This window comes from Schistocerca americana, chromosome 10, assembly GCF_021461395.2.
Source record: "Schistocerca americana isolate TAMUIC-IGC-003095 chromosome 10, iqSchAmer2.1, whole genome shotgun sequence".
NCBI lineage: Eukaryota > Metazoa > Arthropoda > Insecta > Orthoptera > Acrididae > Schistocerca > Schistocerca americana.
Window position 1 is genome coordinate 135028298 of NC_060128.1, and position 17631 is coordinate 135045928.

Genomic DNA, 17631 nt, shown 5'->3' on the forward strand with positions numbered 1-17631 from the left:
ACTCTTCACCTATACAACGGTCACATCCAAAGGTTGACAGTCTATCAGAAACATCTGGAGTATTCTAAACAACGGTATCAGTGTCTGAGGGGTAGTCATATAGAAATCAAATACCCGCTACAATGGGGCCATTCAAAAATAATCGTCACACAAGTTAACATAGTTATCGTACTGCAAGACAAGATTATCAATCCCTGTTTCGCAGAAAGCAGTGGGGCACTGATGAATCCATGACCACACCCCCTCTTGCACTATCTTGTCCTACAGAAACTGACGTCCACAGGTGTCCTTCATCAGGTCACCATAGCCGTGACACTCACACGGTGAAAGATTTGGCTTTAAGGAGGATGTTGAGGTATTTAACAACAGAAACGCTAGCCTTCGTCCAAATGGCACAGCGGGAGGTGGACGTTATTGTGCATCAGCGTAATTGCATCCAACTGCATTTCTGGGTGTCTCGCCTTCATGGCGAGGAACTTGACGAGCAGATGCCCCTTCCAGTCGAAGAAGAAGGTCATCTTGATCTTAGCGGCATCTGTGTGAACAGCACTTGATTTCTCTGGAGGAGGAGATGTGGGATGTTTCCACCCACGCCATTTGCCCTCGGACTAAGAGTGATGTCACCATGTAAGGTCATGATGACCTTTTTCTTCGACTGCAGAGGCACTCTGCTCGTCGAGTTTATCGAACGTTGAACCACAATCAATATGCATCACTACAAAGACATCCATGTGCTATAAAGTCAAAACCCCTTGGAAGGCTTTCAGGCAGAATCATCCTGTTGCACGGTAATGTACCCCTCCACAATGCCAATCAGACGCTAGTTACGCTTCAGCGAGTCGCTGGGAAGTACAGCAGTACCCTCGATACATCCCGTATCATTCACCACGAAGTTTTCACATTTATATCGACCTGAAGAAAACATAGATGGCCATCCATTTCAGTCGTATAAGGAAGTCCAACAATGGATGCGGTTTTGGATCGTAATTGACAGAGACGTTCTAAGAAACAGCAACTGGTCATCTCATCTCTCAATGGGTTGCGGTAGAGATTACTTTTGCATGGAACCATGCCATGGTCCCATTGTGACAGGTGTCCCTTATACAGAGTGGTCCATTGATCGTGACCGGGCCAAATATCTCACGAAATAACCATCAAACGAAAAAACTACAAAGAACGAAACTTGTCTATCTTGAAGGGGGAAACGAGATGGCGCTATGGTTGGCCCACTAGATGGCGCTGCCAAAGGTCAAACGGATTTCAACTGAGTTTTTTAAAATAGGAACCCCCATTTTTATTACATATTCGTGTAGTACGTAAAGAAATATGACTGTCTTAGTTGGACCACTTTTTTAGGTTTGTGATAGATGGCGCTGTCATAGTCACAAACATATGGCTCACAATTTTAGACGAACAGTTGGTAACAGGTAGGTTTTTTAAATTAAAATACAGAACGTAGGTACGTTTGAACATATTATTTCGGTTGTTCCAATGTGGTACATGTATCTTTGTGAACTTATCATTTCTGAGAACGCATGCTGTTACAGCGTGATTACCTGTAAATACCACATTAATGCAATAATTGTTCAAAATGATGTCCGCCAACCTCAATGCGTTTGGTAATACGTGTAACGACATTCCACTCAACAGCGAGTAGTTCGCCTTGCGTAATGTTCGCACATGCATTGACAATGCGCTGACGCATGTTGTCAGGCGTTGTCGGTGGATCACGACAGCAAATATCCTTCAACTTTGCCCACAGAAAGAAATCCGGTGACGCCAGATCCGGTGAACGCGCGGGCCATGGTATGGTGCTTCGACGACCAATCCACCTGTCATGAAGTATGCTATTCAATACCGCTTCAACTGCTCGCGAGCTATGTGCCGGACGTCCATCATGTTGGAAGTACATTGCTAATCTGTCACGCAGTGAAACACTTGTAGTAACATCGGTAGAACATTACGTAGGAAATCAGCGTACATTGCACCTTTTAGATTGCCATCGATAAAATGGGGGCCAATTATCCTTCCTCCCATAATGCCGCACCATACATTAACCCGCCAAGGTCGCTGATGTTCCACTTGTCGCAGCCATCGTGGATTTTCCGGAGCCCAGTAGTGCATATTATGCCGGTTTACGTTACCGCTGTTGGTGAATGACGCTTCGTCGCTAAATCTGTCATCGTCCCGTAATTTATCTTGTGCCTAATGGCAGAACTGTACACGACGTTCACAGTCGTCGCCATGCAATTCCTAGAGCATAGAAATATGGTACGGGTGCAATCGATGGTGATTCTCAACACCGACGTTTTTGAGATTCCCGATTCTCGCGCAGTTTGTCTGCTACTGATGTGCGGATTAGCCGCGACAGCAGCTAAAACACCTACTTGGGCATCATCATTCGTTGCAGGTCGTGGTTGACGTATCACATGTGGTTGAACACTTCTGTTTGCACAAATAACGTAACTATCCGGCGAACGGTCCGGACACTTGGATGATGTCCAGGATACCGAGCAGCATACATAGCACACGCTCATTGGGCATTTTGATCACAATAGTCATACATCAACACGATACCGACCTTTTCCGCAATTGGTAAACGGTCAATTTTAACACGGGTAATGTATCACGGAGCAAATACCGTCCGCACTGGCAGAATGTTACGTGATACCACGTACTTATACGTTTGTGACTATTACAGCGCCATCTGTGACAAAGCGAAAAAAATGGTCCAAGTAAAACATTCATGTTTCTTTACGTACTACATGAATATGTAATAAAAAAATGGAGGTTCCTATTTAAAAAAACGCAGTTGATATCCGTTTGACCTATGGCAGCGCCATCTAGCCGGCCAACAATAGCGTCATCTGATTTCCCCCGTCAAGCTAGACGAGTTTCATTCGTTGTAGTTTTTTCGGTTGATGGTTATTTCGTGAGATATTTGGTCCGGTCACTATCAATGGACCACCCTGTATACACACCGTCATTAAGGTGTGCACTGGTATCACAGGGATGGTACCTTTGATCTGTTCCAAACAAGAGAGTAAACAAGTAATTAAAAAGAGCAATTAGAAAAAGTGCGTACCTCGAGAGATTGTTGTCTTCTAGCCAGACACACCAGAGATCAGTGTTGTTGACGAAGAGTCGCCCAGGCAGTCTCTTGAGCTGGTTGTGGCCCAAAAATAGAATCGACAGCTCAGGGCAGTTGGCCAGCAGCTGCTCTGGCAAGTCCTCGAGGAAGTTGTTTGACATCTCCAGAGTCAGCAAGCCAGTCGTCTCCTTGAAGACATCAGCTGGCAGTGAGGCCAGCTGGTTGTGGGACAGGCGCAGGTAGCGCAAGCCCCGCATCCCGGCAAACGCATCTCCAGGGAGGGTCTTGAGGATGTTCTCTCTGAGATCCAATGTGTGCAGCAGGGGGGTGTTCCGGAACATGGCTGGCTCCAGGGTTTCCAGCTGGTTGGAGGCCAGGAGTACATCCTGTGAATGCAGGACAGTACCTCTCTAAATGGACGTAGACCAAGGTAAGGGCAACAGTCCGAAAGTGACAATGATATCTAAGTGTTCTGAGTGGGTAGTTCACCTTCAAATTTAGGCTGAATTCTGGTTGTGCACAGACATTGGCTGCCTTTAGTGGGGGCGAAGGCAGCTGTTTAAGTAACACTTTGAAAAATTCCTAGGGAATACAATGTACTATAACTACTGGTAGAGGCTTCCTTTTTCAGATTGTTATCCCCAGTCTAGTTTCGATGGGAGGAAATTATTAGAGTTAGAATATTTTTTTTTTTTTTAAGTGGTTTTAGTGGCAATGGGATACCGATCTAGACAGTAGTAAACAGACAAGTTTGACTTAATTACTGACAGTTACCCTAAAATTTCCATTTGACACGTTACAGGGTGGAGTTTGCATCTAGAATATAGTATAAGTAGGAACACAAAAAAATGGCTCTGAGCACTATGGGACTTAACTTCGGAGGTCATCAGTCCCCTAGAACTTAGAACTACTTAAACTTAACTAGCCTAAGGACATCACACACATTCATGCCCGAGGCAGGATTCGAACCTGCGACCGTAGCGGTCACGCGGTTCCAGACTGTAGCGCCTAGAACCGCTTTTTTTTCCTTTATTAAAACAACCATATATGTACATAAGCACGAAAACAAAATATTAAAGTGCTGGAACTGTTTCAACACGAATTGTATCCTACAATAGAATGAAGAACACATTTCAATATAGTGCCATTTGTAAGCTTACAAAATAGAACAAAAATAGTAAACTGACAATAGCCTCTTCACTCCAGACAGAGACATAGAACCGAAACGCAAACATATATATAATTGACTGTCTTAACTAGAATGACAGTTCTGTCATTTGATTCATAACCGTCCAAACTCAAAGTCATTAGGAGCATACAAACGGATATCAAGAGATGCACAGGAACATAAATTAATGAAAACGTCATAATGAAGTTAATAACATCATTGAGAAGTCTGGAGTAGTCCTAGGAACAGGTATAACCCCTTATTCGTTGTGTATTTTGTTCGCTACTTAATCTTGCATGCCACACCGGCCGGCCTATGTTCGAACAAATGATGCTTCTTGGCCGGTGAGTGATTCTAGAGTGATACAGTTACCCTAATATGTCCGTTTGATACGTTACAGTGTGGAGTTTGCATCTAGAGTATAGTATAGAGTGAAACGTGGACGATAAATAGTTTGGACAAGATGAGAATAGAAGATATCGAAATATGGTGCTACAGAAGAATGCTGAAGATTAAATGGGTAGATCACATAACTAATGAGGAGGTATTGAATAGAATTGGAGAGAAGAGAAATTTGTGGCACAACTTGACTAGAAGAAGGAATCGGTTGATAGGGCATATTCTGAGGCATCAAGATTCTAGAACCACATGATGTTTCTTGGTCGGTACTTCAGCCTAGTGAGACATTTTAATCACATGATGCTTGTGCACTAGAGAATCAGATAAGCAGTTCATGCCATTTCCTGTAATTTTTGTTGTTGTTGGTACACACGGGGTTTGGTTTTGCACGGCATTTGTAAATATTTCGCATTCTGCTCGTTTAAGTGCTATATAATGTATTACAGTTATTTGGAATATATTGCAAATTTTTCAGTTACAGAATTCTATGGTGGGTAAAATGTAATATGTATGTTTTGTCGTTGTGGTCCTCAGTCCAGAGACTGGTTTGATGCAGCACTCCATGCTACTCTATCCTGTGCAAGCTTCTTCATCTCCCAGTACCTACTGCAACCTACATCCTTCTGAATCTGTTTTTTGTGTATTCATCTCTTGGTCTCCGTCTACGACTTTTACCCTCCACGCTGCACTCCAATACTAAATTGGTGATCCCTTGATGCCTCAGAATATGTCATCCCAAGCGATCCCTTCTTCTATTCATTTTGTGCCATAAATTTCTTTTCTCCCCAATTCTATTCAATACCTCCTCATTAGTTATGTGATCTACCCACCTAACCTTCAACATTCTTCTGTAGCACCACATTTCGAAAGCTTCTATTCTCTTCTTGTTTAAACTATTTATCGTCTACGTTTCACTTCCATACATGGCTACACCCCATACAAATACTTTCAGAAACGACTTCCTGACACTTAAATCTATACTCGATGTTAACAAATTTCTCTTTTTCGGAAACGCTTTCCTTGCCATCGCCAGTCGACATTTTATGTCGTCTCTTCTTCGACCATCATCAGTTATTTTGCTCCCCAAATAGCAAAACTCATTTACTACTTTAAGCGTCTCATTTCCTAATCTAATTTCATCAGCATCACCCGATTTAAGTCGACTACATTCCATTATCGTCGTTTTGCTTTTGTTGATGTTCATCTTATATCCTCCTTTCGACACACTGTCCATGTTTTAAAGCTATTTATATGCGCACAGTTAAGTCTTATTTCCTTATAGAGAGACAGATTTCAGCGAAATCGATTTGCTGTTCTATCATGACAACCGAAAATCTTTGCCATCGTACTTTAGGAATCCTTATCATCAACTAAATGCGTTAATTAATTACGCCATCTGAGAACATCTCAAAAAAAAAAAAAAAAACTTTCGGTGTTTGCACAAATCACTTCCGTATCCGGTCATCTCAAGGTTATATAAGCGTAGCACCAATTAGAGGACAGGTTTGAAGGACTGGCCATGTAGCACCATAAAGGCCTATATGTGCTAGCTATGGAAAACCTGCAGTTTAGGGCTTTAATGAGCTTACTTGACGCAATGATAATGATGTCACTCCTCTGTAATGAAAACTGAAAATCAATGGCTGGCTTCTATTTGATTCCATATCTCCCGCATATCTCAAACTAGTCACATGTTTTGTGGGCGTTCTCATATCACGTGACGCCCACAAAACCAATCCATACGTTAGTGGCTCTTTAGTTCTATTACAGTGTCTGACAACAGAAGTGAAGCACCCTGAAGATATAGATGTCAGTGTAACTTCCTATTGGTGGACAGCACCTGTGGTTGGGTAACTGACTGAAGATGCAGGTGAAAGTGCCACCGCTGGGCAATTGTATTGTTCGCGTTCGTCGCTCTTACCAGGCATGATAGAGTATAGAGACGGGGATCTTGCGTACTCGGATGGGACAGTGGTCTGATGTTGGACGGCATGGGAACATGAGCAGAGGCATATTCGCTTCAAAGGTTCCAGTCCACCATGTCTGACAAGGGGAGAGACCCCTATATTCCACCAAACAAATCGTAATCCTTCCTTAGTTCTTATGAATGCCTGTCATCAGAGAAGAAATAATGGACTCTCTGGAATATTCGTTGGCAGCAGTCAGCAGGCAGATGACGGAATGACTCTCTGATGCATAGGCTTACATTAACGCCACTATGGCGTTTGCAGTGGTGGTGATCAGGAAATACGGACTGCCAATTAATAACGCCACACTGTGTGCAGCAATGAAATGCAGTTGTGGACTACCCCGGGTGACCATCGTAAGCCCTCGGTTACGTCTTCTGGTCAAGTCTGGCAGTGAGTGTGGAAACTCCTAGGCACAAAACTGCATCACAAACATTCTGCATCCTTATTTGTCACGGGTGCACTCGTGGTCTCAAGGTAGCGCCCTGGGTTCGAGACCCGCCACCCCTTAAATTTTCAAAATAATCAGAATTGGCGGCATTCGTGGCATATGAAGTCATCCCCATTCTGCGAATTGCTTTGACAAAGAGGGCGAAGAGCAGACAGATGTTCTTTGGTACTCTGTCGTCTTTCTATTGGGAAACTGCCCCTAGAGGCGGAAGAATCAGTAATCATCAGAGGCATGGGAACGCAGATGGCAATGGAAACCACTGAATTAAAGACACCTAACGTGTATCCACAGGACACGTGGAGTGTCATAGAAAAAGTTTCATGAAGATCTCTGCATTGGCAAAAGATTCCGGAATAGTCCCCCACTCGGATCTCTGGGAGGGTATTGAAAAGTGGGAGGTGACCATGTGAAAAATGAGTAACCAACGAAAGGACAACGTTCTATGAGTCGTGGCATGGAATGTCAGAAGTTTGAACGTGGTAGGGCAGCGAGAAACCTGAAACGGAAAAGCAAAGACTAAATCTAGATGTAGTTGAGGTCAGTGAAGTGCAATGGAAGATAAGGATTTCTGGCCATATGAGTGTAGGATAACATCAGTAGCAGCAAAAAACGGTATAATGGGAGGAAGATTCGTTATGAACGGGAATGTAAGGCAGACAGTGTGTTACTATGAACAGTTCAGTGATATGGTTGTTCTTATCAAAATCAACAGAAAACCAACACCAACAACGATGGTGTAGGTATACATGCCGAAGTCGCAAAGGAATAGGAAGAGATAGAGAAAGTATATGAAGATATTGAAAGGGTAATACAGTACGTAAAGGGAGATGGAGATTTAATAGCCATGGAGGAGTAGAATGCAGTTGTAGGGGAAGGAGTAGAAGAAACGGTTACAAGAGAACATGGGTTTGGGACAAAAGGTGAAAGAGGAGGAAGAATAACTGAGTTCTATAGTAAATTTCAGCTAATTGTAGCGAATACTCTATCGAAGAGTCATAAGAGGAGGAGGTATACTTGGGAAGATCTGTTAGATTACGAGGTGCATTCAAGTTGTAAGGCCTCCGACTTTTTTTCTCCAGACTGGAAAGAGATAGAAACATGCGCATTGTTTTAAAATGAGGCCGTGTTCGACCCAGAGATGGCAGCACCGTACGGCTGATGGAATTTTGCCGCCAGCGGCGAGAATGAGAACTTTTTTAAATACTTAAAATGGCGACGTTTTCCTTACTTGAACAGTGTGCAATCATTCGTTTTCTGAATTTGCGTGGTGTGAAACCAATTGAAATTCATCGACAGTTGAAGGACACATGTGGTGATGGAGTTATGGATGTGTCGAAAGTGCGTTCGTGGGTGCGAAAGTTTAATGAAGGCAGAACATCATGTGACAACAAAGCGAAACAACCTCGGGCTCGCACAAGCCGGTCTGACGACATGATCGAGAAAGTGGAGAGAATTGTTTTGGGGGATCGCCAAATGACTGTTGAACAGATCGCCTCCAGAGTTGGCATTTCTGTGGGTTCTGTGCACACAATCCTGCATGACGACCTGAAAATGCGAAAAGTGTCATCCAAGTGGGTGCCACGAATGCTGACGGACGACCACACGGCTGCCCGTGTGGCATGTTGCCAAGTTATGTTGACGCGCAACGACAGCATGAATGGGACTTTCTTTTCGTCGGTAGTGACAATGGATGAGACGTGGATGCCATTTTTCAATCCAGAAACAAAGCGCCACTCAGCTCAATGGAAGCACACAGATTCACCGCCACCAAAAAAGTTTCGGGTAACCGCCAGTGCTGAAAAAATGATTGTGTCCATGTTCTGGGACAGCGAGGGCGTAATCCTTACCCATTGCGCTCCAAAGGGCACTACGGTAACAGGTGCATCCTACGAAAATGTTTTGAAGAACAAATTCCTTTCTGCACTGCAACAAAAACGTCCGGGAAGGGCTGCGCGTGTGCTGTTTCACCAAGACAACGCACCCGCACATCGAGCTAACGTTACGCAACAATTTCTTCGTGATAACAACTTTGAAGTGATTCCTCATGCTCCCTACTCACCTGACCTGGCTCCTAGTGACTTTTGGCTTTTTCCAAAAATGAAAGACACTCTCCGTGGCCGCACATTTACCAGCCGTGCTGCTATTGCCTCAGCGATTTTCCAGTGGTCAAAATAGACTCCTAAAGAAGCCTTCGCCGCTGCCATGGAATCATGGCGTGAGCGTTGTGAAAAATGTGTACGTCTGCAGGGCGATTACGTCGAGAAGTAACGCCAGTTTCATCGATTTCGGGTGAGTAGTTAATTAGGAAAAAAATCGGAGGCCTTAGAACTTGAATGCACCTCGTACAACATGGCCAGACAGTGATTCCGAAACCAGATACTGAAATGTAAGACGTACCCAGGAGTAGATATAAACTCAGATCACTATCTAGTAATGATGAAGAGTAGGCAGAAATTTAAGATTAGTCAGGAAGAATCTTTATGCGAATAAGTGGGATTCGGTAGTGCTAAAGAGTGACGAGATACTATTGAAGTTCTCGAAGACTATAAATACAGCGATAGGAAATAGCTCAGTAGGCAATACATATGACTAGGAATGGACATCGCTAAAAAGGGCAATCACATAAGTTCGGAAGGGACTGATGGAAAGCGTGGCCAACCCTTCAAACCCGCCTCGCAATCGATGCTGCGGCCATGTAACAGTGAGAAGTAATATGAGGAAATATAGGAGGATTTCTTTTGTGCTTTTGAGAAGTTCTCGGATGACCTAAATAATTAATGCCATAAGCATATGATAAGATGCCTAACCTGGCATGGCAGATATTTTGGTTGTTATGACTCAAGAGCTGATCCATTTTGAGGAGAGCTGTGTCGCTGTAAGGAAGTAGTCCAAGGCTGAAACACAGTCACACTCTAAAAGGCCATACAAAGTCTCATTTCCTTTCTGTTAAGGTAGTACACTCTACTAACTACATTTGCATGTCGAGTACTGAGCTTTCCTTTGTGATGACTGTCGGGTACTAAATCGTAAAAATAAACAAAAAAAATTATTTTTTCTTACCACGAGATTGGTAGTAGTTGCAAATATGTCCTTTGGAAGAGACGTCAGGTTGTTCGAGTGGAGATCAATTTTTCTCAGCGACACAGTTTTGGCAAAGATCGTCGAGGGCAGAGATGTGATTTCGTTCTCCGAAGCGTCGAAATCGGTGAGCAGCTCCGCGTCGTCCAACGTTCCCTGTTCCAGCTCTCTCAGGTGGTTTCGAGACAGCATCAGCTCCTGGAGTTTCGAAGCGTTCCTGAACGCCCCACCAGAAATGGTCCGTATCGCATTGTTATTGAGGAACAAGTGGCGCAATTCTGGGTTGCCAGCGAGCAGACCATTTGGCAAGTGCGTGAAGTTGTTGTTGTAGAGGCTCAGGAAACTGAGTGCCTTGTTCTGTCTGAAAGTTCCTGGCCATATTTCCTGGATCCTGGCGTTGATGACCACTGTTCTCAGGTCTGGGCACAGCTCGAACTGGTTCTCGTCCAGACTCTGGATGGCACTCGTCATGTACAGGTACTGGAGTTTGGGCAATAATCGGAAGACTCCCGACTCCAAAGTGGTCACGCTCGGTATACTCATTCTGAGTTCGTACACTAATGGGTTGTTGGCGAAGGCGGACGATCCGATGGTTGTCAAGGAAGAGGACGTAATGTAGAGTTTCTGCACGCTCGGCACATTCTCCAACACGGGAGCAGTCAGATGGGTGATGGTTGGAAGATCAATTATGAAGAACGAGACGTTCTTAGACAGGAGGCATGGAGGTGCTTGAGAGACTTCATAGCAGGATGTCAGTGTGGAGACATCACATGGACAGTCGGTGGTATTGGAATCGCCACAAACCTCAACACTGAATATCAGAAGGACTGATGCCACTATGATTCCTGGGACGTGAGGCCCTCGATGAAACCTGAAACATTGACCAGTCATTGATTTACGATCTTAAACCCTATAATAATAAGAATAGTCGATCTGGCTTGGACCTACAACACAAGGTTAAAATTATCAGTACTCTGAAGTCATTAAAGCTCTGTAGTTATCTGTTGAAGAGTACATACTCCCTAAAGAATCTGACCTTCTTCCAAAACAAAGGTAGATCTACAGTAAAGCCCCAAATGGCTCTGAGCACTATGGGACCTAACATCTGAGGTCATCAGTCACCTAGACTTAGAACTACTTAAACCTAACTAACCTAAGGACATCACACACATCCATGCCCAAGGTAGAATACGATCCTGCGACCGTAGAAGCAACGCGGTTCCAGACTGAAGCGCCTAGAACCGCTCGGCCACAGACTTTGGCCAAGCATCGGTGCGTAGAGTAAATAAAATACTTCAGCTGATTACTTACAAGAAACACTGAGTAACTTGCAGCAGACTTTTCAGAAAACTGGTTACCGGTACTCCGCTAATGGGGTGGAAAGATCATTACGTCGAAGAATCCAGGACTCAGTAACAATGGCCACGAACAGGGAAAGTTTTGCTCTCTTTCATTAACTACGTTACTGATCGGATCAGGATTTATTCGACAAGCTTGAGGTTGGTAGGATCTTCACTATCACTACAATAATAAGAGATCACCTGAGAACTACAAATTATGAACGTCATTCTCTGATGACAGTTGTTACGAATAAAATTTCATGTGGTTGTAGCTAAGTCACTACGTACTTGAAACTCTAACAACAACTATTAAATTGCCCTTCGCCGATTATAAACAGAACTGTCACTTCGTACGAACAGGTACGTCAGCTGTGGCGGAATGTACTTCACAGTGTGAAGACAATAAAAAAATAGCTCCTGCGATTATAGTCCGTACGTTGCAAGACGAGCCCTGAGACTTTATGTGGGCATGATGCAGCTCCTTCGCACTTGGCATAACTAGTTCTATGGCACGTGTTTGTTTACATATGTATGGCAACGCCTCCTGTTGCCACACTTCTGGAGGGGACTGCAGCTTTCAGTCAGTTAGGTTAGGTGCATCCAACAGTGTCTTCCTGCTTCGTAGTTCAAAGCTGGTAGGAGTGATGCCAAAAGACAGCATTCTTCTTTCGCTTGACAGTGGAAGGCGCTTAGACCAGGTGAGAGACCTGCAGTTCTAGACAGACTGTGCCAAAGATCTCGTTTCCCTTCTCGTAGTAGTTCCTCTTAGGTCGGCAGGGACAATGAAGCATACTGAGCGGTGGCGCTCGTTACTGGCGCGCCAGTCTCTTGGATGTCCATTACCGATCCTTCGAGGTTTCTCACCTTTGCTTGCCTCGTTGTCTTCCGCATTCGCGGGTCGAGTGGCAGTTGACGTTTGCTCGGGCTACCTGCTGAGACGCCGCGAGGTACGAGGTGGGAAGCAACCAGGTAGATGGGGGGTTGGTTGTACGCGGTCTGCCGGTTCAGGATGGAGGATACGTGTTGGCTGCCTGCCTGTCTGCTCTCCTGATTTTGCTCGCCGTTCCTTGCGACCGCCTAGCTTGGGTTGCTGCCTGGTGTATCCTACACGAGCCATACCGGATGTCCCGCAGAAGTTATGCAGCCTTGTGTTTCTTTTAAAGAAGAGGTGCAAATGTATAAGACCTTTTGTAACCAATTTTGGTGGCCTCTTAAGTGTGGCCTTAGCGTTTACACTGCCTTTGGGGAGAGCTAATTCTTTATATTTAAATACTTGGGCTTCCCTGTCCTTTATAATCTTTTGGGGGTTTTATTTGAATTTTCTCTTTGGGGTTACTTCCTCGTGCTTGGTTAAATGTTCACTTGTATAGCGGGAAGTGACTTCTGGTTAAGACTCGGAGAAGGTGTTTGATGTTACTGGCACTTCCGGCATTTGTCTTTTCAATTAAGTGTTGTCATCCCTTCGAGCGACCTGGTGTCACTCCTCGTTAATTAATGTTGGTTTATATGTACTTAATTTTGAGTTGGCCATTTGAATCAATATTTTGGAGCGCAGTATAGCACTAAGGCAGCCTCATTATATACCACCTTGTGCCCCGGTCTAGTACCTTAATTTTCAGTGGCACGAGTTAGCTCCACTACCGGTTTTACTGATGTGCTCCCTTCAAAATCTTGTCTTGTATAAGTTTGCCCCGTGTGTGTCTGGGAACACAGAGATGAGCTTTAGTGTGACTTCAGTGCTAGTCAGTTAATGGAATCTTCATTTTGGCTTGGCTTCCACTGAAGAGTTTGAGTGGAGCATAGTGTGTTTGATTAGTTATTCATTTAATTACTGAAATATTGTTTATTTAATGGGGAGCAAGACATTTAAAGACTGTTGGTATTAACTGCCCTAGTTGCGGGGTGTTGCTAATTCGTCCCAAAGGCCATACTACTTATTCAATGGCAAGGCTGTTGATTAGTTGGTTACTGTGAGTACAAATTCACGCTATTTATTTGTTGCCGAAACTGTTGAGGTGTCTGTGTCGTGATTCAATCACTAGCTACGTGTTTGAGCTAAATTGATAAAAACCTTAATTGCCTCCTTAAAATTTGTTGCCAGCAGAAACCTGTAAGACAACTAAGTTTTGTCACTGCTTATGTTAACCTTTACTAGGATCAATATCTCATGTAGTTAAATTTTGTCTGATGTAATAAACAAGTGATAAAAGAAAAAAAGGAAAGGGGGCCTGGTGCTTCCCATTGTGTCAGGTTTGTAACACTTATCACGTACCTAGCAAACGGAAAAAAGTACACGGCATTCCCGTTTTCAATAAGGACCGTATGTCAGATGCAAATACACTGAAGAGCCAAAGAAACTGGTAAACCTATTTAACATCGTGAAGTGCCTCCGCGAGCACGCAGAAGTGCCGCAACACGACGTGTCATGGCATCGACTAATGTCTGAAGTAGTGCTGGAGGGAACTGACTCAATGAATCCGGCAGGGCTGTCCATAAATCTCTAAGAATACGAGGGAGTGGAGATTTCTTCTGAACAGCGCGTTGCAGGACATCCCAGAAATGCTCAATAATGTTAATTTCAGGGGAGTTTGGTGGCCAGCGGAAGTGTTTAAACTCAGCAGAGTGTTCCTGGAGCCATTCTGTAGCAATTATGTACGTATGTGGTGTCGCAATGTCCTGTTGGAATTGCCCAAGTCCGTCGGAATGCTCAATTGACATGAATGGATCCTGGTGATCAGGCAGGATGCTTACGTACGTGCCACGTGTCTGAGTCGTATCTAGGCGTATCAGTGGTTCCATATCACTCCAATTGCACACGCCCCACACAATTAAAGAGCCTCCACCAGCTTAAATAGCACCTGCTAACATGCAGGGTCCATGGATTCGTGAGGTTGTCTCCATACACGTACATGTCCATCCGCTAGATAGTCTGAAAGGTGAGTCGTCCGACCAGGCAACATGTTTCCACTCACCAGTAGTCCATTGCCGGTGTTGACGGGTCCAGGCGAGGCGTAAAGCTTTGTGTGAAGCAGTCATCAAGGGTACACCAGTGGGCCTTCGGCTCCGAAAGCCCATATTGATGATGTTTCCTTGAATGGCTCGCACACTGACACTTGTAGATGGCCCAGTACTGAAATCTGTAGCAACTTGCGGAATGGTTGCACTTCTGCCACGTTGAATGATTCTCTTCAGTCGTCGTTGGTCCGTTCTTGCTGGATCTTTTTCCGGCCGCAGCGATGTTTAACGGGATTCGTGATATTCACAGTACACTTATGGAATGTTCATACTGGAAAATACCCACTTCATTGCTACCTCGGAGATGCTGTGTCCCATCGCTCGTGCGCCGTCTATAACATCACGTTGAAACTCACTTAAATCTTGATATCCTGCCATTGTAGCAGCCCTAAACGATGTAACAACTGCGCCTGACAATTGTTGCCTTATACGGGGTGGTCCATTGATAGTGACCGGGCCATATATCTCATTAAATAAGCATCAAACGAGAAAACTACAAAGATCCAAACTCGTCTAGCTTGAAGGGGGAAACCAGATGGCGCTATGGTTGGCCCGCTACATGGCGCTGCCATAGGTCAAACGGTAATCAAATGCGTTTTTTTTTAAAATAGAAAACCCCATTTTTATTACATATAGAAATATGAATGTTTTCAGTTGGACCACTTTTTTCACTTTGCAATAGCTGGCGCTGTAATAGTCGCAAACGTGTAAGTACTTGGTATCACGTAACATTCCGCCAGTGCGGACTGTATTTGCTCCGTGATACATTACCCGTGTTCAAATGGACCGTTTACCAACTGCGGAGAAGGTCGATATCGTGTTGATGTATGGCTATTGTGATCAAAATGCCCAACGGGCGTGTGCTATGTATGCTGCTCGGTATCCTGGACGACATCATCCAAGTGTCCGGACTATTCGTCGGATAGTTACGTTATTAGGGAAACAGGAAGTGTCCAGCCACATGTGAAACGTCAACCACGACCTGCAACAAATGATGATGCCCAAATAGGTGTTTTAGCTGCTGTCGCGGTTTATCCACACATCAGCAGCAGACAAATTGCGCGATAATCGTGAATCTAAAAAAGTTGGTGTTGATAATGCTACATCAACATCGATTGCACCCGTACCATATTTCCATGCACCAGGAATTGCACGGCGACGACTTTGAACGTCGTGTACAGTTCTGCCACTGGGCACAGGAGCAATTACGGGACGATGAGAGATTTTTTGCACGCGTTCTATTTAGCGACGAAGCGTCATTCACCAACAGCGGTAACGTAAACCGTCATAATATGCACTATTGGGCAACGGAAAATCCATGATGGCTGCTACAAGTGGAACATCAGCGACCTTGGCGGGTTAATGTATGCTGCGGCATTATGGGAGGAAGGATAATTGGTCCCCATTTTATCGATGGCAATCTAAATGGTGCAATGTATGCTGATTTCCTACGTAATGTTCTACCGATGTTACTACAAGATGTTTCACTGTATGACAGATTGGCGATGTACTTCCAACATGATGGATGTCCGGCACATAGCTCGCGTGCGGTTGAAGTTGTATTGAATAGCATATTTCATGACAGGTGGATTGGTCGTCGAAGCGCCATGGCCCGCACGTTCACCGGATCTGACGTCTCCGGATTTCTTTCTGTGGGGAAAGTTGAAGGATATTTGCTATCGTGATCCACAGACAACGCCTGACAACATGCGTCAACGCATTGTCAGTGCATGTGAGAACATAACGGAAGGCGAACTACTCGCTAGTGAGAGGAATGTCGTTACACATATTGTCAAATGCATTGAGGTTGACGGACATCATTTTGAGCATTTATTGCACTAATGTTGTACACTCCTGGAAATTGAAATAAGAACACCGTGAATTCATTGTCCCAGGAAGGGGAAACTTTATTGACACATTCCTGGGGTCAGATACATCACATGATCACACTGACAGAACCACAGGCACATAGACACAGGCAACAGAGCATGCACAATGTCGGCACTAGTACAGTGTATATCCACCTTTCGCAGCAATGCAGGCTGCTATTCTCCCATGGAGACGATCGTAGAGATGCTGGATGTAGTCCTGTGGAACGGCTTCCCATGCCATTTCCACCTGGCGCCTCAGTTGGACCAGCGTTCGTGCTGGACGTGCAGACCGCGTAAGACGACGCTTCATCCAGTCCCAAACATGCTCGATGGGGGACAGATCCGGAGATCTTGCTGGCCAGGGTAGTTGACTTACACCTTCTAGAGCACGTTGGGTGGCACGGGATACATGCGGACGTGCATTGTCCTGTTGGAACAGCAAGTTCCCTTGCCGGTCTAGGAATGGTAGAACGATGGGTTCGATGACGGTTTGGATGTACCGTGCACTATTCAGTGTCCCCTCGACGATCACCAGTGGTGTACGGCCAGTGTAGGAGATCGCTCCCCACACCATGATGCCGGGTGTTGGCCCTGTGTGCCTCGGTCGTATGCAGTCCTGATTGTGGCGCTCACCTGCACGGCGCCAAACACGCATACGACCATCATTGGCACCAAGGCAGAAGCGACTCTCGTCGCTGAAGACGACACGTCTCCATTCGTCCCTCCATTCACGCCTGTCGCGACACCACTGGAGGCGGGCTGCACGATGCTGGGGCGTGAGCGGAAGACGGCCTAACGGTGTGCGGGACCGTAGCCCAGCTTCATGGAGACGGTTGCGAATGGTCCTCGCCGATACCCCAGGAGCAACAGTGTCCCTAATTTGCTGGGAAGTGGCGGTGCGGTCCCCTACGGCACTGCGTAGGATCCTACGGTCTTGGCGTGCATCCGTGCGTCGCTGCGGTCCGGTCCCAGGTCGAAGGGCACGTGCACCTTCCGCCGACCACTGGCGACAACATCGATGTACGGTGGAGATCTCACGCCCCACGTGTTGAGCAATTCGGCGGTACGTCCAACCGGCCTCCCGCATGCCCACTATACGCCCTCGCTCAAAGTCCGTCAACTGCACATACGGTTCACGTCCACGCTGTCGCGGCATGCTACCAGTGTTAAAGACTGCGATGGAGCTCCGTATGCCACGGCAAACTGGCTGACACTGACGGCGGCGGTGCACAAATGCTGCGCAGCTAGCGC

The 17631-nt window shown here is 45.4% G+C and overlaps 2 protein-coding genes across 2 annotated transcripts in view; both read right to left on the reverse strand.

The window, feature by feature from the left end:
- The window catches only part of LOC124552299 (insulin-like growth factor-binding protein complex acid labile subunit), a 103562-nt gene extending 100130 nt beyond the window's left edge, over nt 1–3432 (reverse strand). Inside the window, exon 1 of the mRNA XM_047126574.1 lies at nt 3086–3432. Coding sequence (XP_046982530.1) covers nt 3086–3432 — 347 coding nt within the window. The remainder of the gene's footprint in view (nt 1–3085) is intronic.
- A 732-nt stretch (nt 3433–4164) lies between these two features.
- LOC124552300 (platelet glycoprotein V-like) overlaps nt 4165–17631 on the reverse strand; it is a 104408-nt gene continuing 90941 nt past the window's right edge. The window contains exons 5-6 of the mRNA XM_047126575.1: nt 10137–11025; nt 4165–4200 (exon numbers count right to left, since the gene is read on the reverse strand). Coding sequence (XP_046982531.1) covers nt 4165–4200; nt 10137–11025 — 925 coding nt within the window. The remainder of the gene's footprint in view (nt 4201–10136; nt 11026–17631) is intronic.